Source organism: Oncorhynchus tshawytscha, linkage group LG02, assembly GCF_018296145.1.
Source record: "Oncorhynchus tshawytscha isolate Ot180627B linkage group LG02, Otsh_v2.0, whole genome shotgun sequence".
NCBI lineage: Eukaryota > Metazoa > Chordata > Actinopteri > Salmoniformes > Salmonidae > Oncorhynchus > Oncorhynchus tshawytscha.
In genome coordinates this window covers 12,287,044-12,311,245 of record NC_056430.1, presented here as the reverse complement: position 1 = coordinate 12,311,245, position 24,202 = coordinate 12,287,044, and the positions used below count along the sequence as shown (strand labels likewise).

Below are 24,202 nucleotides of genomic sequence, written 5' to 3'. Positions count from 1 at the left end.
AGCAGGAGAGAGGAGAGAGCAGGAGAGAGGAGAGAGCAGGAGAGAGGCGAGAGCAGGAGAGAGGAGAGAGCAGGAGAGAGGAGAGAGCAGGAGAGAGGAGAGAGCAGGAGAGAGGTGAGAGCAGGAGAGAGGAGAGAGCAGGAGAGAGGTGAGAGCAGGAGAGAGGTGAGAGCAGCAGGAGAGAGGAGAGAGCAGGAGAGAGGTGAGAGCAGGAGAGAGGAGAGAGCAGGAGAGAGGAGAGAGCAGGAGAGGTGAGAGCAGGAGAGAGGCGAGAGCAGGAGAGAGGTGAGAGCAGGAGAGAGGAGAGAGCAGGAGAGAGGAGAGAGCAGGAGAGAGGTGAGAGCAGAGAGAGGAGAGAGGAGAGAGCAGGAGAGAGGCGAGAGCAGGAGAGAGGTGAGAGCAGGAGAGAGGAGAGAGCAGGAGAGGAGAGCAGGAGAGAGGAGAGCAGGAGAGAGGAGAGCAGGAGAGAGAGGAGAGAGCAGGAGAGAGAGAGCAGGAGAGAGGTGAGAGCAGGAGAGAGGAGAGAGCAGGAGAGGAAAGACCAGGAGAGGGGAGAGAGCAGGAGAGAGGAAAGAGCAGGAGAGGGGAGAGAGGAGAGGAAAGACCAGGAGAGAGGAGAGAGCAGGAGAGGAGAGAGCAGGAGAGAGGAGAGAGCAGGAGAGAGGAAAGAGCAGGAGAGGGGAGAGAGCAGGAGAGAGGAGAGAGCAGGAGAGAGGAGAGAGCAGGAGAGAGGAAAGAGCAGGAGAGAGGAGAGAGCAGGAGAGAGGAGGAGAGGAAAGACCAGGAGAGGGAGAGAGCAGGAGAGAGGAGAGAGCAGGAGAGAGGTGAGAGCAGGAGAGAGGAAAGAGCAGGAGAGAGGAAAGAGCAGGAGAGGTGAGAGCAGGAGAGAGGAGAGAGCAGGAGAGAGGAGAGAGCAGGAGAGGAGAGAGCAGGAGAGAGGAGAGAGCAGGAGAGAGGAGAGAGAGCAGGAGAGAGGTGAGAGCAGGAGAGAGGAGAGAGCAGGAGAGAGGAAAGAGCAGGAGAGAGGTGAGAGCAGGAGAGAGAGGAGAGAGCAGGAGAGAGGAGAGCAGGAGAGGAGAGAGCAGGAGAGAGGAGAGAGCAGGAGAGAGGAAAGAGCAGGAGAGGGAGAGAGCAGGAGAGGAAAGACCAGGAGAGTGGAGAGAGCAGGAGAGGAGAGAGCAGGAGAGAGGAGAGAGCAGGAGAGAGGAAAGAGCAGGAGAGGGAGAGAGCAGGAGAGAGGAGAGAGCAGGAGAGAGGAGAGAGCAGGAGAGAGGAAAGAGCAGGAGAGAGGAGAGAGCAGGAGAGAGGAGAGAGCAGGAGAGGAAAGACCAGGAGAGGGGAGAGAGCAGGAGAGAGGAGAGAGCAGGAGAGAGGAAAGAGCAGGAGAGGGGGAGAGAGCAGGAGAGAGGAGAGAGCAGGAGAGAGGAGAGAGCAGGAGAGAGGAAAGAGCAGGAGAGAGGAAAGAGCAGGAGAGGAGGAGAGAGAGGAGAGAGGAGAGAGCAGGAGAGAGGAGAGAGCAGGAGAGAGGAGAGAGCAGGAGAGAGGAGAGAGCAGGAGAGAGGAGAGAGCAGGAGAGAGGAGAGAGCAGGAGAGGGGAGAGAGCAGGAGAGAGGAGAGAGCAGGAGAGGAAAGACCAGGAGAGGGGAGAGAGCAGGAGAGAGGAAAGAGCAGGAGAGAGGAGAGAGCAGGAGAGGGGAGAGAGAGCAGGAGAGAGGAGAGAGCAGGAGAGGGGAGAGAGCAGGAGAGAGGAGAGAGCAGGAGAGAGGAGAGAGCAGGAGAGAGGAAAGAGCAGGAGAGAGGAGAGAGCAGGAGAGAGGAGAGAGCAGGAGAGAGATAAGAGAGCAGGAGAGAGGAGAGAGCAGGAGAGAGGAGAGAGCAGGAGAGAGGAAAGAGCAGGAGAGAGGAGAGAGCAGGAGAGGGGAGAGAGCAGGAGAGAGGAGAGAGCAGGAGAGAGGAGAGAGCAGGAGAGAGGAGAGAGCAGGAGAGGGGAGAGATCAGGAGAGAGGAGAGAGCAGGAGAGAGGAGAGAGCAGGAGAGGAAAGACCAGGAGAGGGAGAGAGCAGGAGAGAGGAAAGAGCAGGAGAGGGGAGAGAGCAGGAGAGGAGAGAGCAGGAGAGAGGAGAGAGCAGGAGAGAGGTGAGAGCAGGAGAGAGGAGAGAGCAGGAGAGGAAAGACCAGGAGAGGGGTGAGAGCAGGAGAGAGGAAAGAGCAGGAGAGGGGAGAGAGCAGGAGAGGAGAGAGCAGGAGAGGAGAGAGCAGGAGAGGAGAGAGCAGGAGAGGAGAGAGCAGGAGAGAGGCGAGAGCAGGAGAGAGGCGAGAGCAGGAGAGAGGAGAGAGCAGGAGAGAGGAGAGAGCAGGAGAGAGGAAAGACCAGGAGAGGGAGAGAGCAGGAGAGAGGAGAGAGCAGGAGAGAGGAAAGAGCAGGAGAGGAGAGAGCAGGAGAGAGGAGAGAGCAGGAGAGAGAGAGAGAGCAGGAGAGGGAGAGAGCAGGAGAGAGGCGAGAGCAGGAGAGAGGTGAGAGCAGGAGAGAGGTGAGAGCAGGAGAGAGGAGAGAGCAGGAGAGAGGTGAGAGCAGGAGAGAGGCGAGAGTAGGAGAGGAGGAGAGAGCAGGAGAGGGGAGAGAGCAGGAGAGAGCAGGAGAGGGGAGAGAGCAGGAGAGAGGAAAGACCAGGAGAGGGGAGAGAGCAGGAGAGAGGAGAGAGCAGGAGAGAGGAGAGAGCAGGAGAGGAGAGAGCAGGAGAAGGGAGAGAGCAGGAGAGGGTGAGAGCAGGAGAAGGGAGAGAGCAGGAGAAGGGAGAGAGCAGGAGAGAGGAGAGAGCAGGAGAAGGGAGAGAGCAGGAGAAGGGAGAGAGCAGGAGAGAGGAGAGAGCAGGAGAAGGGAGAGAGCAGGAGAGAGGAGAGAGCAGGAGAAAGGAAAGAGCAGGAGAGAGGAGAGAGCAGGAGAGAGGAGAGAGCAGGAGAGAGGAGAGAGCAGGAGAGGGAGAGAGGAGGAGAGAGGAGAGAGCAGGAGAGAGGAGAGAGCAGGAGAGAGGAGAGAGAGGAGAGAGGAGAGAGCAGGAGAGAGGAGAGAGCTGGAGAGAGGAGAGAGCAGGAGAGAGGAGAGAGAGGAGGAGAGAGGAGAGAGCAGGAGAGAGGAGAGAGCAGGAGAGGGGAGAGAGCAGGAGAGGGGAGAGAGCAGGAGAGGGGAGAGAGCTGGAGAGAGGAGAGAGCAGGAGAGAGGAAATTGAGGATGGGAGAGTAGAGTATTATTGCTGCTGAGGGTTTACAGGTTGCAGATATTCTCTTTCCATCATCCTGTTTTTCCCCTGATGATTCTGACTGACTGCAACCACTGGAGTTTGGATCTCTTCTTCTGTTGTCCTGATGGAGTGATGCAGAATGAAGGACATCCACTGTCTTTAATCTGCCTCACACACCAGTCTACACCCTCATCTTGTCTTCATCTATCCTGACTTTTATGGGATGTTTCTTTCCTCTATGTGCTGTTAATGTTTGTATCTGACTGTGTGTTCACAACAAGATGTCTCTCTGTGTCTACCGTGTTCTAGGAGCCCAGTAACAAGCGGGTGAAGCCCCTGTCCCGCGTCACCTCGCTGGCCAACCTCATACCTCCAGTCAAGACTGCTCCTCTGAAGCGCATAGGACAAACACTGCAGGTACAACAGTACACAGCATCATAAGATAGCTATACTGACAAATATGACCACAGAGGACAACTACTGCAGGTACATTTAAATAGTGACTAAATTGCTTAATTACAATAATGTCATTAGTAACACTTTACAAATACAACTTAGAGGTTTAATACATTATCCTGTGGTTATAATGCATTGTAACGCTTGTCATAAGCATGTATGACCCTCTTCTAAGGTCTCATTATCATCTCATCATGATCACGATACTAAGTAACTTAGCTGATGATGTGTTTGGCCGTCCCAGAAAGCCCAGCCATATAGCCAGCTAATCGGTGATGTTCTACGGAGAAATCAATCACTTTCCACTAAGTACGCCAGCCCTCCTCTGACCGGTAACCGGTAACATCTTGTCATATGTTCTGGATGGTGTTGAAAACACGCACCAGTGTTATTATGCAACACGAGGCTCAGTGATTGAAAGGTGGGAACGCTCACGCCTGATAATCACTGGTACGTGGCCTCTACGATTAAGGCCCAAATGGTACTACTTTTGACCAGAGCGCTACAGGGTGCAATTTGGGATGCATCCTTTATGGTGCACATGTGAAGGGCTTTGACCCTGATCTCACTATCTTCACACTGGGTTTGACTGGGTTTGACTGGGTTTGACTGGGTTTGACTGGGTTTGACTGGGTTTGACTGGGTTTGACTGGGTTTGACTAGCAGACAGGATCATCTACACACAACATTATAGTAACATTCAGATATCAGGCATAAGACAACTATGTGTTTGTATTGTCTTTTCACACCCTATCTGGGTTGGTGTCCTGTGAAGGGGAATTTTTCTCATCTTTGTGCCTCTTTCTATTCCGCAGCGTTCCATCAGCTTCCGCAGTGAGAGTCGGACGGAGACGCTCATGCCTCCTCGACCATGGACGCGGCCGGCCCCGCCTGCCAACACCAAGCGACGAGACAGCAAGCTGTGGAGCGAGACCTTTGACGTGCGGCTCGGACACCAGATGCTGTCCTCTAAGGAAATCAAACGCCAGGAGGTGAGGATTTTCCTCACAGTTACCTGAGAACACTGTTACCACGGGAACACTGTTACCACGGGAACACTGTTACCACGGGAACACTGTTACAAAATGATAGAAAATACCTGCTCACTGCTCCTGTATAGTTTAATGCAACTTTTAGACCAGAAGGTTTTCGTCTGGCTTTGATTTCAAGGAGTTTAACTAACATTAAATTGGAGGTTGTGTGTGTGTGTTTAAACTCTTAGAATAGCATGGTTATAACAAGGATGTACATCTTCAAGAATGCATGAAATATGCTTAGATTAAGTGCCCATGGCCAAACCCAGAAAGAGAGATTCCCTAGTCTATGAGCAGATCCTGCCTGGTAAGCACTGATGGGAAAACCACAGACGTCTCACAGAGGAGCAACAGTGTCAGGAGTGGAGGGATGGGCTCCAATAACATCCCAGCTGCTTATTTCTCTCTCACCCCTCTCTGTCTTTCATCTCTCTCTCTCCCCTCTCTCTAGCTCTCCCTAATCCCCTCCCTCTATCTTTCTCTCTGTCTTTCTCTCTCCCCTCTCTCTCTCACTCTCTCGCTCTCCCCCCTCCCTCTATCTCTCCCTCCTCTCAATTTAATTCAATTCAAGGGGCTTTATTGGCATGGGAAACATGTGTTAACATTGCCAAAGCAAGTGAGGTAGATAATATACAAAAGTGAAATAAACAATAAAAATTAACGGTAAACATTACACATACAGAAGTTTCAAAAGAATAAAGACATTACAAATTTCATAATACGTCTATATACAGTGTTCTAACAATGTACAGATGGTTAAAGGACACAAGGGAAAATAAATAAACATAAATATAGGTTGTATTTACAATGGTGTTTGTTCTTCACTGGTTGCCCTTTTTTCTTGTGGCAACAGGTCACAAATCTTGCTGCTGTGATGGCACACTGTGGAATTTCACCCAGTAGATGTGGGAGTTTATCAAAATTGGGTTTGTTTTCGAATTCTTTGAGGATCTGTGTAATCAGAGGGAAATATGTGTCTCTAATATGGTCATACATTGGGCAGGAGGTTAGGAAGTGCAGCTCAGTTCACTCTCATTCTATAGCTCTCCCCTCCCTCTATCTCTCCTCCCTCTCTCTCTAGCTCTCCCTCTACCCCCCTCTCTCTCTAGCTCTCCCTCTACCCCCCTCCCTCTCTAGCTCTCCCTCTACCTCTCCCCCTCTCTCTCTAGCTCTCCCTCTACCTCTCCCCTCTCCCTCTAGCTCTCCCTCTACCTCTCCCCCCTCTCTCTAGCTCACCCTCTATCTCTCCCCCTCTCTCTAGCTCACCCTCTATCTCTCCCCCTCTCTCTCTCTAGCTCACCCTCTATCTCTCCCCCTCTCTCTCTAGCTCACCCTCTATCCCCTCCCTTTCTCTCTGCCATCTTACTCTGTCTCTGTCTCTGTCTCTGTCTCTGTCTCTGTCTCTGTCTCTGTCTCTGTCTCTGTCTCTGTCTCTGTCTCTGTCTCTGTCTCTGTCTCTGTCTCTGTCTCTCTCTCTGTCTCTGTCTCTCTCTCTGTCTCTCTCTCTCTCTGTGCTCCTGGAGATCTCTTCCACTCTCCCAGGCTTAAACTCAGTCACAGAGGGGATTGAGTGCTATATCACTTCACAGTTTTAACAGTTAAAATTAGAAGGCCTGTCTGAAACATGCCCACCCCCTCCCTCCACTGAAATGAGGCCTCCTCCTCTCAGGCCACACAGAGAAGACATCAAAGGACAGGGGATATGGGATAGGGGGTTCACAACAGAACCCAGCTGTCCACTGGGAAGTATTACATTTTTAGGGGTCAATGCGGTCCTATGCTTTTCTCTCTGTGTGCACAACAGAAGTCTTGTGGCTTTAGAGAGGTGAAGTGTTGAAAGATCATCTCTCTGCAAACACCTTTAGATTTGTCAGTCTGACATTTGTTATTTCATACATGTACTCCTTTTCCTAAACAGACAGAAAGAAGGAAAGAAATTATGTTTATATGTTTTCAATGTTCTTTATTTGTTCATGGTGGTAGAATAGCTGATGACTTGTTGTTTTTCTGAGATGTTTGACTAAACGAGGACCCTTGTTTCACCATTCTCATGTTGTCTTTACTTCCTCTGTGTGTTTGCAGGCCATCTTTGAGCTTTCTCAGGGTGAGCGGGATCTCATTGAGGATCTGAAGCTGGCCAAGAAGGTACCAGCTGCTTATTCAATCAAGATCATTTCCCTTTTTCCTTTTCATTGAGCCTATCACAGCTAAGTTATTCTACCCTGGTGATCAGTCAGTCTCCGGTTTCCCCAGTGCTCCCACAATCACACACCCAAGACTGTAGCTCACCCTCTCTCCCCCCTCTCTCTCTCTCTCTCTCTCTCTCTGCCATCTTACTCTCTCTCTCTCTCTCTGCCATCTTACTCTCTCTCTATCTACCATCTTACTCTCTCTCTGCCATCTTACTCTCTCTCTGCCATCTTACTATCTCTCTCTCTGCCATCTTACTCACCCTCTCTCCCCCTCTCTCTCTCTCTCTCTGCCATCTTACTCTCTCTCTCTGCCATCTTACTATCTCTCTCTCTGCCATCTTACTCACCCTCTCTCCCCCTCTCTCTCTCTCTCTGCCATCTTACTATCTCTCTCTCTGCCATCTTACTCTCTCTCTCTCTCTCTGCCATCTTACTCTCTCTCTCTGCCATCTTACTCTCTCTCTCTGCCATCTTACTCTCTCTTCTGCCATCTTACTCTCTCTCTGCCATCTTATTCTCTCTCTCTCTCTCTGCCAACTTACTCTCTCTCTCTCTCTCTGCCATCTTACTCTCTCTCTCTGCCATCTTACTCTCTCTCTCTGCCATCTTACTCTCTCTCTCTCTGCCATCTTACTCTCTCTCTCTGCCATCTTACTCTCTCTGCCATCTTATTCTCTCTCTCTCTGCCCACTCTCTCTGCCCTCTGTCTCTTTCTTTCTGTCTGTCTGTCTGTCTCTCTCTCTCTCTCTCTCTCTCTCTCTTTCTGCCCTCTGTCTCTCTCTTTCTGTCTGTCTCTCTCTATCTCTCTCTCTGCCCTCTGTCTCTTTCTCTCTCTCTCTCGCTCTCTCTTTCTGCCCTCTGTCTCTCTCTCTATCTCTCTCTCTGCCCACTCTCTGCCATCTGTCTCTCTCTCTATCTCTCTCTCTGCCCACTCTCTGCCATCTGTCTCTGTCTCTCTCTCTCTCTCTTTCTGCCATCTGTCTCTCTCTCTTTCTCTCTCTCTCTGCCCACTCTCTCTGTCTCTGTCTCTGTCTCTGTCTCTGTCTCTCTCTCTGTCTCTCTCTGTCTCTGTCTCTCTCTCTCTCTCTCTCTCTCTCTCTCTCTCTCTCTCTCTCTCTCTCTCTCTCTCTGTCTCTGTCTCTGTCTCTCTCTCTCTCTCTCTCTCTCTCTCTCTCTCTCTCTCTCTCTCTCTCTCTCTCTCTCTCTCTCTCTCTCTCTCTCTCTCTCTCTCTCTCTGTGCTCCTGGAGATCTCTTCCACTCTCCCAGGCTTAAACTCAGTCCCAGAGGGGATCGAGTGCTATATCACTTGGCAGTTTTAACAGTTAAAATTAGAAGGCCTGTCTGAAACATGCCCACAAGACACCAACAGATGTTGAGATTATTTATGTTATTTATGTTATTTATGTTATTTATGTTATTTATGTTATTTATGTTATTTATGTCCAATACTGTTTCTGAAAATATCTTTAGTATTTTCTGGACGTGTCCCATTTGACGTCAGTTACCTTTCTTAGCGCTGTTGTTTTACTTACATGGGTGTGAAGTTTATATGATCCATCTACGCTTGACTCAAGTAACTGATCTGGGTCAACCACTTGTAGATGTCCACACCACAAGCTACCAATTAACATGCCAAAACCCCAACGTTTTTTTTCCATCATTAGAGGACACGCTTGATTCCGCTTTCAATGCTTCTAAAGCGTGTTTTAATGAAGCACATAATGAGTAATATAAGGGGATAAATCGAGTTTGGTTTCATTGTTACTGTTTTAATTGAAGCGTTCTCCTCTCTCCGTACCTGCAGGCGTACCATGACCCCATGCTGAAGCTGTCCATTATGACAGAGCATGAACTCACCCAGATCTTCGGAACCCTGGACTCCCTCATTCCGTTGCATGAAGGTGAGAATGGAAGCTTGCAAAGTGTAGAACCACAGGATAGGGAATTGCAAGGAAACACAGTTGCTCACACAAACACAGAAGCCATCACACACAGAGTCACGTACGCACACAGGCACACACACACAGGCACACACACACACACGCACGCGCGTAGTTCTTACACCTAAAAGAGCCATTAGACAGAGGCTGAGACCTCTCCTCCCTCTCATCCCTCAGATCTGCTGAGTCGATTGCGAGAGGCCAGGAAACCAGACGGCTCTACAGAAACTGTGGGACACATTCTAGTGGACTGGGTAAGACCCCTGATGTTATAATGCTAATGTACTGGGTAAGACCCCTGACTTTATAATACTGTTATAATGCTAGTGGACTGGGTAAGACCCCTGATGTTATAATACTGTTATAATGCTAATGTACTGGGTAAGACCCCTGACTTTATAATACTGTTATAATGCTAGTGGACTGGGTAAGACCCCTGATGTTATAATACTGTTATAATGCTAATGTACTGGGTAAGACCCCTGACTTTATAATACTGTTATAATGCTAGTGGACTGGGTAAGACCCCTGACTTTATAATACTGTTATAATGCTAATGTACTGGGTAAGACCCCTGACTTTATAATACTGTTATAATGCTAGTGGACTGGGTAAGACCCCTGATGTTATAATACTGTTATAATGCTAGTGGACTGGGTAAGACCATTCATCCCCTTGATGTTATAATGCCATCAATTTACTTGAAACGTTTCTGAGGAAGGACTTCAGCCATCCAGAACCCCAAAACAGCTAGTTTACGAGGCAGCCTGAGATGTTTGTTTTCCATAATGGAGCTATCTTATAAAAACAGATTCATCCCCTGTGTCTTAAGGACCTTTTGACCTAGTTATTTTTTGATTCCCAATGATCTCTCTGTGTGTGTGTGTGTGTGTGTGTGTGTGTGTGTGTGTGTGTGTGTGTGTGTGTGTGTGTGTGTGTGTGTGTGTGTGTGTGTGTGTGTGTGTGTGTGTGTACTCAGAGCTCGGTCAGTTGACCTCAGGGGTTCACACAACAACTGTAGCTGTTGATGACCCAGAGAAACTTCTATTGGTGTGAAGTCAGGTTACCCTGTGTGGAGGTTAAAATCAAAGCTCTTAACTAACATGAAATGATAACTTCCTCACAATACGAGCAGTAACACTTTAGCTGGACAGTGAGCTGGAACCAGGCTAGTTCTGCTGTGTTGTGAAGTGTGTTAGTGTGTCCAGGGCTGTTTGTTAGTGTAAGGATGCTGAGCAGCTCCTCTACCATCCCTCCATCCCTACTTCCTGTTTACACTAGGTAGTTATGGAGGAAAACAATGCATGCTTGACAGGAACACGGAGAGCCTCCTCTCTGCTTCTCAGCTGTTTACTTGCCTTAGTCCCACCTCTCCTCTGAACTCTGTTCCACTGCAGAAAGATGTCAATGTGGTTGTATAATAGAGTACATGTTTCCCAAGTCCACTTCATTTCCATGGTAGATGACCTGGTTTAGGCCTTCAGTTATCTATCGGTTACATTAACACTGTGACATTGTTCTGGTTCTGACTGCACCAGCTCAGTGACATTCCTATAGTCTTCAATGTGATGTAGACCAGGTACAATATATATATTGAATAGATCTGGCGCTCCATTTAAAGATGAAGATACTTGTTGTATGGTAGACCTACACAGAGACTTGTTGTATAGTAGACCTACACAGAGACTTGTTGTATGGGAGACCTACACAGAGACTTGTTGTATGGGAGACCTACACAGAGACTTGTTGTATGGTAGACCGACACAGAGACTTGTTGTATGGGAGACCTACACAGAGACTTGTTGTATGGTAGACCGACACAGAGACTTGTTGTATAATAGACTTACACAGAGACTTGTTGTATGGTAGACCTACACAGAGCTAGAACTCAAATCAAATCAAATTTTATTTGTCACATGCGCAGAATACAACAGGTGTAGTAGACCTTACAGGGAAATGCTTACTTACAAGCCCTTAACCAACCAGTTTCATGAAAATACACCCCAAAAAAAGTAAGAAATAAAAGTAACAATAATTAAAGAGCAGCAGTAAAACAACAATAGCGAGGCTATATACAGGGGGTACCAGTACAGAGTCAATGTGGAGGCTATATACAGGGGGTACCGGTACAGAGTCAATGTGGAGGCTATATACAGGGGGTACCGGTACAGAGTCAATGTGGAGGCTATATACAGGGGTACCGGTACTGAGTCAATGTGGAGGCTATATACAGGGGGTACCACAGAGTCAATGTGGAGGCTATATACAGGGGGTACCGGTACAGTCAATGTGGAGGCTATATACAGGGGGTACCGGTACTGAGTCAATGTGGAGGCTATATACAGGGGGTACCAGTACAGAGTCAATGTGGAGGCTATATACAGGGGGTACCGGTACTGAGTCAATGTGGAGGCTATATACAGGGGGTACCAGTACAGAGTCAATGTGGAGGCTATATACAGGGGGTACCGGTACAGAGTGAATGTGGAGGCTATATACAGGGGGTACCAGTACAGGGTCAATGTGGAGGCTATATACAGGGGGTACCAGTACAGAGTCAATGTGGAGGCTATATACAGGGGGTACCGGTACAGAGTCAATGTGGAGGCTATATACAGGGGGTACCGGTACAGAGTCAGTGTGGAGGCTATATACAGGGGGTACCGGTACAGAGTCAATGTGGAGGCTATATACAGGGGTACCGGTACAGAGTCAATGTGGAGGCTATATACAGTGGGTACCGGTACAGAGTCAATGTGGAGGCTATATACAGGTGGTACCGGTACAGAGTCAATGTGGAGGCTATATACAGGGGGTACCGGTACAGAGTCAATGTGGAGGCTATATACAGGGGTACTGGTACAGAGTCAATGTGGAGGCTATATACAGGGGGTACCGGTACAGAGTCAATGTGGAGGCTATATACAGGGGGTACCGGTACAGAGTCAATGTGGAGGCTATATACAGGTGGTACCGGTACAGAGTCAATGTGGAGGCTATATACAGGTGGTACCGGTACAGAGTCAATGTGGAGGCTATATACAGGGGGTACCGGTACAGAGTCAATGTGGAGGCTATATACAGGTGGTACCGGTACAGAGTCAATGTGGAGGCTATATACAGGGGGTACCGGTACAGAGTCAATGTGGAGGCTATATACAGGTGGTACCGGTACAGAGTCAATGTGGAGGCTATATACAGGGGGTACCGGTACAGAGTCAATGTGGAGGCTGTATACAGGGGGTACCGGTACAGAGTCAATGTGGAGGCTATATACAGGTGGTACCGGTACAGAGTCAATGTGGAGGCTATATACAGGGGGTACCGGTACAGAGTCAATGTGGAGGCTATATACAGGGGTACTGGTACAGAGTCAATATGGAGGCTATATACAGGGGTACCAGTACAGAGTCAATGTGGAGGCTATATACAGGGGGTACCGGTACAGAGTCAATGTGGAGGCTATATACAGGGGTACCGGTACAGAGTCAATGTGGAGGCTAAATACAGGGGGTACCAGTACAGAGTCAATGTGGAGGCTATATACAGGGGGTACCAGTACAGAGTCAATGTGGAGGCTATATACAGGGGGTACCGGTACAGAGTCAATGTGGAGGCTAAATACAGGGGGTACCAGTACAGAGTCAATGTGGAGGCTATATACAGGGGGTACCAGTACAGAGTCAATGTGGAGGCTATATACAGGGGGTACCAGTGCAGAGTCAATGTGGAGGCTAAATACAGGGGGTACCAGTACAGAGTCAATGTGGAGGCTATATACAGGGGGTACAGGTACAGAGTCAATGTGGAGGCTATATACAGGGGGTACAGGTACAGAGACAATGTGGAGGCTATATACAGGGGGTACCAGTACAGAGTCAATGTGGAGGCTATATACAGGGGTACCGGTACAGAGTCAATGTGGAGGCTATATACAGGGGGTACCGGAACAGAGTCAATGTGGAGGCTATATACAGGGGGTACCAGTACAGAGTCAATGTGGAGGCTATATACAGGGGGTACCAGTACAGAGTCAATGTGGAGGCTATATACAGGGGTACCAGTACAGAGTCAATGTGGAGGCTATATACAGGGGTACCAGTACAGAGTCAATGTGGAGGCTATATACAGGGGGTACCAGTAAGAGGCAATGTGGAGGCTATATACAGGGGGTAACAGTACAGAGTCAATGTGGAGGCTATATACAGGGGGTACCAGTACAGAGTCAATGTGGAGGCTCTATACAGGGGGGTACCAAAACAGAGTCAATGTGTGGGGGCAACAGTTAGTCGAGGTAATTGAGGTACTATGTACATGTAGGTCAGGGTAAAGTGACTGTGCATAGATAATAAACAGAGAGTAGCATCAGTGTAAAAATAGGCGGAGGGGTGGGGGTGGGGGGGGGTCAATGCAAATAGTCCGGGTAGCCATTTAACTGTTCTGCAGTCTTATGGCTTGGGGGTAGAAGCTGTTAAGGAGCCTTTTGAACCTGGACTGTGTTTTCCTGTACAGCCTGCCTTGCAGAAAAAGACAACATTCTATGACTACAGTGGCTGGAGTCTTTGACGATTTTTAGGGCCTTCCTCTCCCACTGCCTGGTATAGAGTTCCTGGGTGGCATTGAGGGGGAATAGGCGTTGTTGTTCCCTCTTTACAGCTGTCTTGGGACCATGATAGTTTGTTGGTGATGTGGACACCAAGGATCTTAATGATGGTGTTGGAGTATGCTTGGCCACACAGTTATGGGTGAACAGGGAGTACAGGAGGGTACTAAGCACGCACTCCTAAGGGGCCTCCGTGTTGAGGATCAGTGTGGCAGATGTGTTGTTACCATCCCTCACCACCTGGGGGCGGCTGTCAGGAAGTCCAGAATCCAGTTGCAGAGGTAGGTGTTTTATCCCAGGGTCATTAGCTTATTGATGAGCTTTGAGGGCACTATGGTGTTGAACGCTGAGCTGTAGTCAATGAACAGCATTCTCACGTAAGGTGTTCCTTTTGTCCAGGAGGGAAAGGGCAGTGTGGAGGGTAATAGAGATTGCATCATCTGTGGATCTGTTGGGGCGGTATGCGAATTGGAGTGGGTCTAGGGTTTCCTGGGATGATGGTGTTGATGTGAGCCATGACCATCCTTTCAAAGCACTTCATAGCCACAGACGTGAGTACTACGGTTCGGTAGTCATTTAGACAGGTTATTTTGGCGTTCTTGGGCACAGGGACTATGGTGGTCTGCTTGAAACATGTAGGTATTACAGACTCGGTCAGGGACAGGTAGAAAATGTCAGTGAAGACACTTGCCAGTTGGTCCGCACATGCTCTGACTACAAGTCCTGTAGCCTTGTGAATGTTGACCTGTTTAAAGGTTTTACTCACATCGGCTACGGAGAATGTGAGCACAGGCTAGCCAAAAGGCAGGCTAGCCTAGCTAAATAGGCAGGCTAGCCAAGCTAAATAGGCAGGCTAGCCAAGCTAAATAGGCAGGCTAGCCAAGCTAGGCAGGCTAGCCTAGCTAAATAGGCAGGCTAGCCAAGCTAAATAGGCAGGCTAGCCAAGCTAAATAGGCAGGCTAGCCAAGCTAAATAGGCAGGCTAGCCAAGCTAAATAGGATGACTAAAGACAGTACAGTATGGGGAGAACAGAGATAAAGTTGTCTGGCTGGATGTTACTGCCTGAGCAGGATGAGATGATGACTTTAAGGAATGAAAAGTAATAAAGTCGGCAAATAAAAACTGAGCACAACTGAAATATTTGATCAGATATCGAAAACCGTGAGACTTGTTTTTTCATCCAACCTCAAAAATAATTATGGGCGCTGTACTGCAGCGCCAGCTGTGCCACCAGAGACTCTGGGTTCGCGCCCAAGCTCTGTCGTAACCGGCCGCGACCGGGAGGTCCGTGGGGCGACGCACAATTGGCCCAGCATCGTCCGGGTTAGGGAGGGCTTGGCCGGTAGGGATGTCCTTGTCTCATCGCGCACCAGCGACTCCTGTGGCGGGCCGGGCGCAGTGCGTGCTAACCAAGGTTGCCAGGTGCACGGTGTTTCCTCCGACATATTGGTGCGGCTGGCTTCCGGGTTGGATGCGCGCTGTGTTAAGAAGCAGTGCGGCTTGGTTGGGTTGTGTATCGGACTACGCATGACTTTCAACCTTCATCTCCCCCGAGCCCGTACGGGAGTTGTAGCGATGAGACAAGATAGTAGCTACTAAACAATTGGATACCACGAAATTGGGGAGAAAAAGGGGTAAAATTCAAAAATATATAAATAATAGTAATTATGGAACATACACACTGCATAAGAGATCCTGCAATAAATATTAACTTGACTGAAGGAGAAACTCAATTACTGACCTCCCTCTCACTCTCTCTCCCTCCTCCCTCCACCAGTTACCATGTCTGGACTCCTACAACTCATACTGCAGTAACCAGGTGGCAGCCAAAGCTCTGCTGGACCATAAGAAGCAGGATCACCGGGTGCATGACTTCCTGCAGCGCTGCCTGGAGTCGCCCTTTAGCAGGAAGCTGGACCTGTGGAACTTCCTGGATATACCCAGGAGCCGTCTGGTCAAATACCCTCTGCTGCTCAGGGAGATCCTCAAACACACACCTAACGACCATCCGGACCGTCAACACCTGGATGAGGCAGTGAGTGGATCTGGTGATAGACATGAATGTGTAAACACACACAACCCCCACTAACACCCCCCCCACACACACACAACACCCCCCACTAACACTCCCCCCTAACCCCTCACTAACACCCACACACACACACACACCACACCCCCACACACACACAACCCCCACTAACACTCCCTCCCCCACACAAAACCCCACCCCCCCCCACCACCCCCCACACACACACACAACCCCCCACACACACACAAACCCCCACTAACACCCCCCCCCACACACACACACACCCCCCACTAACACTCCAACCCCCCACACACACACACACACACCGTACCCCCCACACACACACACCCCCCCACTAACACCCCCCCCACACACACATAACCCCCACTAACTAACACCCCCCCACACACACACACAACCCCCACTAACACCCCCCACACACACAAACACAACCCCCACTAACACCCCCCCACACACACACACACACACAAAAAACTTAAATCACACTTTTCATTCCCTCTTCTTGTCACCAGATCAACATGATCCAGAGCATCGTGGCTGAGATCAACACCCAGACGGGTGAGTCTGAGTGTCGCTTCTACAAGGAGCGTCTCCTCTATCTGGAAGACAGCCAGAGAGACCTGCTCATTGACAGCTCCCGCATCCTCAGCTGTCACGGGGAACTGAAGAACAACAGGGGCGCTGTGAGTAGAGCTGCCTAGCATCTATCACTATTAACGCTTTGGAGTGTAACACACAGCAGACCTGCTACACCACACAGCTATAAAAACTTACAATAACAGGTAGCTTTCGTCATGCAAACACAATGCAAACACGACTCAGTGTAGCAGCTCTTTAGCGGTAAAACGGCATGGCAACATCTGCTGACAGGGAGTTCAAATGCATACTAACACTCTACTGCTAGGTACGCCTTCTGATGTACTGTAAGTAAGGTCAACGCTGAGGATATTTCTTTAGCATTGAATGAGGCACAGTTTTACGTTTGTACTGTACAGGGATATGAATGACCTCTAAATCCACACAGACCTGTGATGGTACGAGCAAACCCGCTAACCATGACCCCTAAAGCACCACACTCTGTCACCACATATCAATATGTCTACTGGGGTCAGGGGTCCGCTCTGAGAGCATTGGTTCACCTGTAGGCCCCCGCTGAGTCACTACAGACCCTGGTTCGATTCCAGGCTGTATCACACCCAGCCGTGTTTGGGAGTCCCGTAGGGGGGTGCATAATTGGTCTAGACTTTGTAAGGGTTAGGGTTTGTCCGGATTAGGGTTTGGCCGGGGTAGGGTTTGGCCGGGGTAGGGTTTGTCCGGGTTAGGGTTTGGCCGGGGTAGGGTTTGGCCGGGGTAGGGTTTGTCCGGGTTAGGGTTTGGCCGGGTAGGGTTTGACCGGGGTAGGGTTTGTCCGGGGTAGGGTTTGTCCGGGTTAGAGTTTGGCCGGGGTAGGGTTTGTCCGAGGTAGGGTTTGGCCGGGGTAGGGTTTGGCCGAGGTAGGGTTTGGCCGAGGTAGGGTTTGTCCAGGTTAGGGTTTGCCCGGGGTAGGCTTTGGCCGGGTAGGGTTTGGCCGGGGTAGGGTTTGTCCGGGTTAGGGTTTGGCCGGGGGATTGGCGGGATCGGGGTAGGATTTGGCCGGGGTAGGGTTTGGCCGGGGTAGGGTTTGGCCGGGGTAGGCCATCACTGTAAATAAGAATTTGTTCTTAACTGACATGCCTAGTTAAATAAAGGTAAAATATATAAATAAATTAAATAAAGGTGAAAAATAAAGAGAATGAAACATATCATCACGTGCATAGTGTGTGTTTAGAAAAAAACATTATCTCGTGACATGCTGAGAAGATGATTGGGCTCTGGGTGCCGAAGTGAGGAAAAAACATAACGTTGTGGACTGTCAGTCAGAGTGAGGGGCCGTAACATTCGTTTCATCTCCTCCCTTCAACCAAAGCCTTTAATTTGGGTTTTGTTCACCATGTTTGTGCAGCATGGTACAAATTGGAAGCACCTGGTCACGTGTCGTTAGATGTTAGACGTTGTATATATCCTGATTCATCATGGGGTAGTAGTAGCATACTGGTGGTTTGGGTTTGATACGGTTCAGTTCCCACCATCGCTCCTGCTTCAGCCCAGCAGTAATGACAGGGTAGTGGTGGTGTGGAGAGGGATGGAGAGAGTGGGAGGGGGAAAGAGGGAAGGAGAGAAGGAGGGAGAGAGGGAGTAATCCCAGGAAAGGAGAGACAGAAGGCTATTAATCAGGCTGTGTTACGCTAGCTCACCATGACCGACCCAAGCGGAGGCACTCACAGCCTTTCGGAAAGAGGGAAGGAGAGACAGAAGGCTATTAATCAGGCTGTGCTACGCTAGCTCACCATGACCGACCCAAGCGGAGGCACTCACAGCCTTTCGGAAAGAGGGAAGGAGAGACAGAAGGCTATTAATCAGGCTGTGCTACGCTAGCTCACCATGACCGACCCAAGCGGAGACACTCACAGCCTTTCGGGAAGAGGGAAGGAGAGACAGAAGGCTATTAATCAGGCTGTGCTACGCTAGCTCACCATGACCGACCCAAGCGGAGGCACTCACAGCCTTTCGGAAAGAGGGAAGGAGAGACAGAAGGCTATTAATCAGGCTGTGCTACGCTAGCTCACCATGACCGACCCAAGCGGAGGCACTCACAGCCTTTCGGAAAGAGGGAAGGAGAGACAGAAGGCTATTAATCAGGCTGTGCTACGCTAGCTCACCATGACCGACCCAAGCGGAGGCACTCACAGCCTTTCGGAAAGAGGGAAGGAGAGACAGAAGGCTATTAATCAGGCTGTGCTACGCTAGCTCACCATGACCGACCCAAGCGGAGGCACTCACAGCCTTTCGGAAAGAGGGAAGGAGAGACAGAAGGCTATTAATCAGGCTGTGCAACGCTAGCTCACCATGACCGACCCAAGCGGAGGCACTCACAGCCTTTCAGGTCCGGTGGGGAAAAACAGTGAAACATTACCATATTGTGTTATAACAATCAACCAATAAATCCACATGTATTATATGGAACAATGACTAAAGCCATTACACTAAAGATCTGCACATTCATTCAGCTATTTTTCTATTGCCCATTTTTGTTTTTATCAACTGTTAATATGAGAAGAATAGAAGCCTACAGGTCGTTAGAATCTAGGTGAGGTCGGGTCAGAGTGACTCACAGTCGCCTAACATGGCCTTTGTCTCTGTCTATCTGCAGTAAAGTGTTGTTATTTAAGGAGGAACACTGACACAGAGAAAGACAAACATATGAAAGTTTCTCTTGTTTCCTCTTGTCACGCTGGTTTCACCTAAACCAGCCCATTGAAACCTGAGGGTCTTCATTCAGACACACAGAGCCTGTACTCACATCCGCCACAGATGTTCGGTTCCTTTATGCTCAACCATGACCGGCTTGTGTTCTACATTAGACTCGTTCTTATACCATCTTATAACGGTATCTCAGAAAGGTAAAGAGTTGATATAAGTGAAACTGTAAATGTTGAGAGAAGACCGATCCCTGTTTGATGGAGTGTTGTTAGTGGGTGTTCTATCGTCAGGGTTCACTGTATTCTTACTCAACACAACCCTGGGTGCCTCTACATCACATCTCTGCTAAAGTCTGTTACAACAGTATAGAACTTCTTTGTCTCTACTCCCTTAAGTCTTCCAGTGTTTAGTAAACACTGGTCCTCTTAAATCAAACAGTGGAAGTGTTACAGGAACACATCATCCCTTCCTACTCCAGTTCTCAGTTCTCTTATGGATCATGCAGTGGCAGCTCATGAAGCCATTCATCACATGGAAAGGAAGAAAATGGGCCAAAGTATCTCTGAGACTTGTGTATGAAATAGAGCATGTAAACTGGAGTGTGTTTAAAGTAAAGATACCACCCATGCTGGTGTTGTTCGTTCTATTTTTTAGTCTGAGGAGTTTGATTTTCTGAGAGTAGTTGGCCTGCCGCTGAAATATCTGGCCCTGTTTGGTCCAATGACCTTATTTCCAATGTAGCTATGAATTGTATTGTGTTATGGTGTATTGCATTTTTTGTTATTGACTACTGCTGCCTCCAGAGCTCCCTTGATAAATATATTCTAATGAGATCCCATTGAGTAACCTGGATAAATATGTTTTAAATAAGGAAAAAGCAGCAGACCCTTACGCCTTCCTTTCCCCTCTTTCTCCAGAAGCTGCATGTGTTCCTGTTCCAGGACGTGCTGGTCATAACCAGGGCCATCACCCACAGCGAGCAGCTGCACTACCAGCTGTACCGCCAGCCCATCTCAGTCAGAGAGCTGCAGTGGGAGGACCTGCAGGACGGGGAGATCCGTCTGGGGGGCTCCATCAGAGGGGCCTTCAGCAACAACGAGAGGAGTGAGTGTTTAATCCATAGAATTACATATAGAACATTGGAATATGAATTATAGGATCTCTATGGTTTATCCCTAGTGGATAACGACTGTGGCCGCCGATAACTGGAGCATGACACCCCTATCCTATTAATAATAACTAGAGCCTGACACCCCTATCCTATTAATAATAACTAGAGCCTGACACCCCTATCCTATTAATAATAACTAGAGCCTGACACCCCTATCCTATTAATAATAACTAGAGCCTGACACCCCTATCCTATTAATAATAACTAGAGCCTGACACCCCTATCCTATTAATAGTTACTGGAGCCTGACACCCCTATCCTATTAATAATAACTAGAGCCTGACACCCCTATCCTATTAATAATAACTAGAGCCTGACACCCCTATCCTATTAATAATAACTAGAGCCTGACACCCCTATCCTATTAATAATTACTGGAGCCTGACACCCCTATCCTATTAATAATGTGGTCATTAACTTGGAATCAGCCTGTATCTAACTTCATCTCTCCTCTCCTTTCCCACATCAGCCAAAAACTTCTTCAGAGTGTCGTTTCATAGTGGCGGCCAGCTCCAGTCCCACTCGTTCCAAGCCAGCGATGCCTTCAACAAACAGCAGTGGCTCAACTGCATCCGCCAGGCCAAAGGGGCCGCTGAGTCGGCCGTGGGGGTGGGGATTCCTGTAGGGGTGGGAACCAGTAGCAGTGACCCAGACCCCCGTCCAAGCCTACTCAGCCCCCAGAGACCTCTGAGTCCTACAACACCTCCCCTCTCAGGAGCACTGGCCCCCCAGCCAGAGAGCATGGACCACAGTGACAGTGACTCGTCTGTAGACTCTCCAGATTGTAGCATGGACATGGACACGGCCGAGGCTTCTGACTCCACCACAGGCTGGCCTGGCTCTGCCCAGATGGACCAAACAGACTCTAGTAGCAGCAGCAGGCCAGCAGAAGTGTGACCACTGGGGTGTCAAGGCTACACCTGGGCAGTATTGGTGGTAACATGGCGATGTTCTTTATATGCGGGAGGGAGGCAACACAGTGGGTGGATATTGTAGAGCACTTCTTTTCTCTACCCCTTTTTTTCATTTGTTGTTTTTCTCTTAACTTTCTTTCTATGAGACAGTGGTGTAGTCTATAGCAGTGGTATCCATGTGTCTTAGCTGTGACTGGCAGGTCTACTATGGATGTCTACATGGAGAGGAAGGCAGCCATGACTGGGACCTCAGGACAGTATTGTTGTTGTTGCTCCTGCTCTGACTCTTGACCTCTGCTGTGGGTGGAGTCCTCCTACCCTACAGACAGGCTCCTCTCATCACCTTCTCACCACAACTAGAAACACTGCCACCACCTCTTATCCCACTGCACTACTACTGTGGTCTCCCAGAGCAAAGAGAATACATGGATGATATTCTTTTTATATATATAGAATATATTGTATGTAGGAATCTAGAGAATCTGTTGCGTTTGCAATAATTGACCCAGTCAAAATGACCAGAAGAATGTTTTCAAAGACAATCAATATGATGATATGTTGTTGTTGTTGTTGTTAGGACTTGACATGGAGTTAGAGTTTATTTTGTTAAGGATGGGTTACAACAGTGTTATTGGGGCATAGTTGTTTGCTACAGATTCTTCCCACATCTTGGCCAGAACTATGATGTTCCAGAACTATGGCGTTCCAGAACTATGGCGTTCCAGAACTATGGTGTTCCAGAACTATGGCGTTCCAGAACTATGGCGTTCCAGATCTAGGGCGTTCCAGATCTAGGGCGTTCCAGATCTATGTCGTTCCAGATCTATAGCGTTCCAGATCCATGGCGTTCCAGAGGTCAGCAATTGGCATCTAGAACTGGCCTCTTGGTAATGTAACCTAGTATAAACACATCACTCAGAGGGGAGAGCTGTTATTATTGGTGGGTCAAGCTGGTTTGATTAATTGGGTGTTTATTTTTTATATCCTGTCTAAAGTTAAATTCTGCATTGGTGGGAAAGGGCTCATAAGTGAGCATTCACTGTAGTCTACACCTGTTGTATTCTGCGCATGTGACCATTTTTTTTTATTTTAAATTAATATGAGTTCAAAAAAAATGATAGGACCACCTATTTCTCCACAAGTAGGAAGTGGGAACAGAAGCATTTTACAGCATGTAAACAGCCCTTCCTGGAGGAAGCAAGATTCTCCGTGGTGTTAAGAGTCAATGTCTTACAGAGAAGCTTTGTATTAAAAACAGTATTACATTAATTGCTTTTAGTGTGTTTTAGTAGTGTCAGGTTTTTATCACCCACAAAGTTCTTTACTCACTGGACATTTTTGTAAAAAGCGATGCTGAGACTTTTGTATGGTTTAAAGAAGTAGTCGCATGTGTCATAGCTAAACTCAGACCAGTCCTCTGTCACTGGGTGCTCTCGGTGTTGAACTGATAAACTAGGACTGCTAAATCATTGGCAAAAATGTGTACGTGTCGGGTAATTATAATCTTGTGCAAGTTTACTTGTGGGGCCTCATGTTCTCTTTCAGTTGAATAGAATGTCACGTGTTAAAAAAGGAATCAGTTTGACCAAGTAATCACTAAAAGAAATATCCAAAATACAGTATATTCTTTTATTGTTTTGTTTTTTAAAGAAATGTATTGAAATGTATTCTTTAGGATGTCTATTTATAGTAATTGTTTTCTATGAATTAATGTTATATGCTTTTGTTTGGTTCATGCTGGAGACTAGAGGTGAGAATTATGGTTGTACAGGGAGATATGGGACTGGGAAGGGCCTAAAGAACTAGACTGGAAAAGAAGGGTTTCAGAACTAGCTACTTAAGTGGCTGTAGGCTATGTAAACCTTCAGACACATGGACTTGAAAGGAAAAGAGACTATATTGAAATATGATATATGAACTGACTGAAAAAGACTGACACGAACATGTATAACCTAATGGAATTTAGACTGTACCAAATAAAAGATATGAACCAAACCATATTTGTCATGTTTATTATGGTCTGTTGTGATATTAAGCTATATTCCATGTAATGACTTATCATTTTTCCCATGTAGCTGTGATCAAGAAAGTCCATTTCTAGCTATAAAATGCAATCGCTATTTCACTGATAAGATTTTTACAATACATGACAGTACATCAATACCTTAGCAGATACTGGCTAGACTCATGACAAGATACTGCAGTTGTGATTTTACTACCTTTAAATCCCTCTGTGTAACAACATGTTAGTCAAAATAATAAAAAAATATAAATGTTTTATTGTCACATACACCGGATAGGTGCAATAAAATGTGTTGTTTTACAGGGTCATACAATGTATTACTACAATATAATGAGAGTTTAGAAAGAAACAATAAGAGTTACATATATATATATATATAGGAAAGACACCAAGTGACAAAAAAAATTACTATTTACACACTATTCATATATACATATTAATATTATTGTATACAGTACAGTTAAATTAGATATTTAGAAAGAATTACAACAATGTATAAGATTAGAGGATTTTTTTGTGTGAACTTACAATAAAGTAAAATGCCTCAACTATATTGGTAAACATCATACACAAAGAGAGTGAATTATACCGTCATGGCATGGAACATAATGGCCCAACTGTTGGAGATGCTGATTACCCCTCCTCATGGGGCCTCTCTTAGCCAATAGTAGTGGCTGGGGCCCTCTTAGAAGGCTACCACAGGTGAGAAAGGCCTAATCAGACAAGTGTGTTGGTGTATGTCCCCTGAGCCCTGGTTAAATGGTTGCTTTAATTCCCATTTGTCATGATGCAATCACATGCAATCAGACCAAGGAGAAGACAGACACATGTTAGTTTGGATGTCAGTTTGTTTTTGCTTTCTTTACAACTCCTTATGGAATTGTCAGGCCAAGAGCACAAACAGATCTGGGACCAGGCTAGACACAGTGCCCCTGTTCCCCAGAGAGAAAGCCTTATTGGTGGGCTTCCAGGCATTGGCGTACCTTGTCTCCCAAGGGCCTCACCTCATGCCAGCTCAGGTTTCTTTTGTCCATCTGTGCATCAGGACAACAAAACAAATAAGTATGTCATTCAAGAGCTGATTATTTTAGTCAGTAACTACGTGGAAGGAGACAGTACTTGTGAATATTTCGGAAACACAAATGTAAAAAAGATATACAATTAAATAGAACAAGCTACTCTTGTATAATGACTTCATATATCTCACGTGTAAAATGTAATATAAAGCGAGCCATCATGCCGTTCGTTCATATACCCGCAAGTGGCGCTAAAACCCTTCGCATAAAACCCAACGCATCGA

The 24,202-nt window shown here is 47.7% G+C and overlaps 1 protein-coding gene across 3 annotated transcripts in view; it reads left to right on the top strand.

Annotated features, from left to right (window-relative positions):
• Positions 1-22,874, top strand: part of LOC112263134 (rho guanine nucleotide exchange factor 3-like) — a 109,425-nt gene extending 86,551 nt beyond the window's left edge. For all 3 annotated transcript variants that reach the window (XM_042330390.1, XM_042330407.1, XM_042330398.1), the window contains 9 exons: positions 3,549-3,656; positions 4,511-4,687; positions 6,812-6,874; positions 8,727-8,823; positions 9,040-9,116; positions 15,243-15,500; positions 16,028-16,198; positions 19,712-19,898; positions 20,435-22,874. In XM_042330390.1, coding sequence (XP_042186324.1) covers positions 3,549-3,656; positions 4,511-4,687; positions 6,812-6,874; positions 8,727-8,823; positions 9,040-9,116; positions 15,243-15,500; positions 16,028-16,198; positions 19,712-19,898; positions 20,435-20,862 — 1,566 coding nt within the window. In that variant the 3' untranslated portion in view covers positions 20,863-22,874. The remainder of the gene's footprint in view (positions 1-3,548; positions 3,657-4,510; positions 4,688-6,811; positions 6,875-8,726; positions 8,824-9,039; positions 9,117-15,242; positions 15,501-16,027; positions 16,199-19,711; positions 19,899-20,434) is intronic.
• The last annotated feature ends 1,328 nt before the right edge of the window (positions 22,875-24,202 follow it).